Here is a 1764-nt window from a genome sequence, read left to right on the forward strand (position 1 = left end):
TGGCGTTTCAAGTTTGAAGCATAACCGTTGTTGGCCATGGCAACAAAAGGTTTGGTGATGTATTTGATAACGGGTTTCTCTCTGGCCGTGCTATCTGTATACTTTATCAACAACCATTCCATCAATGTCGGACCCGTGGTTCTTTCATCTTCGGCCTCAAACGTTTTACAAAATTCTTCAGGACCTGATTCCAAAGTTTGGCCGGTTCGTATGTGTTTTTCTTACAAGAATACTCACATATATGTATATGAGAGTTTTATGCGCTTATGTTTTAACTTTAATGGTTTGCTGGGATGTGGTTTTCTCTTACTTTTTAATCCTTCGTTCTGGGTACAGGAATTGAGGTTTAGTTGGAGAATTGTATTGGCAACTATAATAGGATTCTTGGGTTCAGCTTGTGGAACGGTGGGTGGTGTTGGTGGGGGAGGCATCTTTGTTCCTACGCTTACTTTGATTGTTGGGTTCGATACCAAATCTGCAGCTGCCATTTCAAAATGTAATTGACTTGTTCTTGATAAATTTAATTGGATCTGTCTTAAATTTTTTTTTTTTTTTTTTAACTGTGTTTTCATTCTCAAATTAATCGGCTTTTCTATGAAATAAAAATTAGTGTCGAGTAATTGAAAATCAGTTGTTTTAAAACACAAAATTGTGATTGAAGATTTGTGGTTTACAAATTATTATGTATACTGGTACAGGTATGATAATGGGAGCATCAGCATCATCAGTTTGGTACAACTTGAGGGTGCCTCATCCATGCAGAGAAGTGCCAATAATTGACTATGATTTGGCACTAGTTTTCCAGCCCATGCTCATGCTTGGCATTACACTTGGTGTGGCTCTCAGTGTTGTCTTCCTCTATTGGCTCATCACGATCTTAATCATCGTTCTTTTCTTGGGTAAAATATTTTTCTTGTAGAAATATAAATAACTGACGATGAAATAATTAGTTTAATGTATGTTTAATCTATGGGATTTGAGAGCTTTAGAAGGGAAGCATTAATTATTGATCCTTATTATAAGCTAAAGAACATCACTAGGTTTGACTGAAAATTTTATGGTTTTTTTAATGTTTTGTTTATTGCCAACAGGGACTTCATCAAGGTCCTTTTTTAAGGGGATAGAGATGTGGAAAGAAGAGACGATTTTGAAGGTTAGTTGGTTTAATTTAAAATCTGTTGCAATAAGTCATCAAAACAGTATATTGTAAAGAAGATAAGGTTATAGAGAAAATATAATATTGCAGAGCTATTGAAAGAACTAATTAAATTTTATTTATAATAAATTTGAGGTCAACTACAAGAGCTATCCAAACATGAAACATATAATTGGATTGTGTATGTTACTTATGGTTCTTACTTTATGTGTCTCTTTGTTTGGATTCGATAACTGCAGAAACAAATTGCAGAACAACAAAAAACTTTTGTCAATGCTCGTGGGGAACGTGAGTACTTAGAAAATTTAAACAATTACATAGTAGTTAAAGAATTATTTTTAGGGAAAAAAAGAAGGAAAAAGAATATCTGATTTTCTTTTTCTCTTCATTTCCTTCTTTCCTCAGTTCTGATTAATACTGAGTATGAGTCACTGGTTCCTAAAGAGGAGAAAACTGTATTGGTAAGTCAAAGAGTTTCTTAACTGTCTGTTTATGAATACCATTAATTTGTGGATGTTAAAATCATCATTTCTCATTATTCTTTCAGCAAATTATGAGGGACAACCTTAATGTAAAGCGATTTCTGGTGCTAATTCTTGTATGGATTT

General features: G+C 33.6%; 1 protein-coding gene across 1 annotated transcript; it reads left to right on the plus strand.

Annotated features, from left to right (window-relative positions):
- Positions 1 to 6: 6 nt before the first annotated feature.
- Positions 7 to 1760, plus strand: LOC111404743 (sulfite exporter TauE/SafE family protein 4-like; the record flags this gene model as incomplete). Its single annotated transcript, XM_023033505.1, has 7 exons — positions 7 to 204; positions 337 to 496; positions 699 to 899; positions 1092 to 1153; positions 1396 to 1444; positions 1562 to 1617; positions 1704 to 1760. Coding segments are annotated over exons 1-7 (753 nt in total), but the record flags the coding sequence as incomplete, so codon positions are not given.
- Between the last annotated feature and the right edge of the window lie 4 nt (positions 1761 to 1764).

The sequence above is a fragment of the Olea europaea genome, chromosome 11 (genome assembly GCF_002742605.1).
Source record: "Olea europaea var. sylvestris chromosome 11, O_europaea_v1, whole genome shotgun sequence".
Classification (NCBI taxonomy): domain Eukaryota; kingdom Viridiplantae; phylum Streptophyta; class Magnoliopsida; order Lamiales; family Oleaceae; genus Olea; species Olea europaea.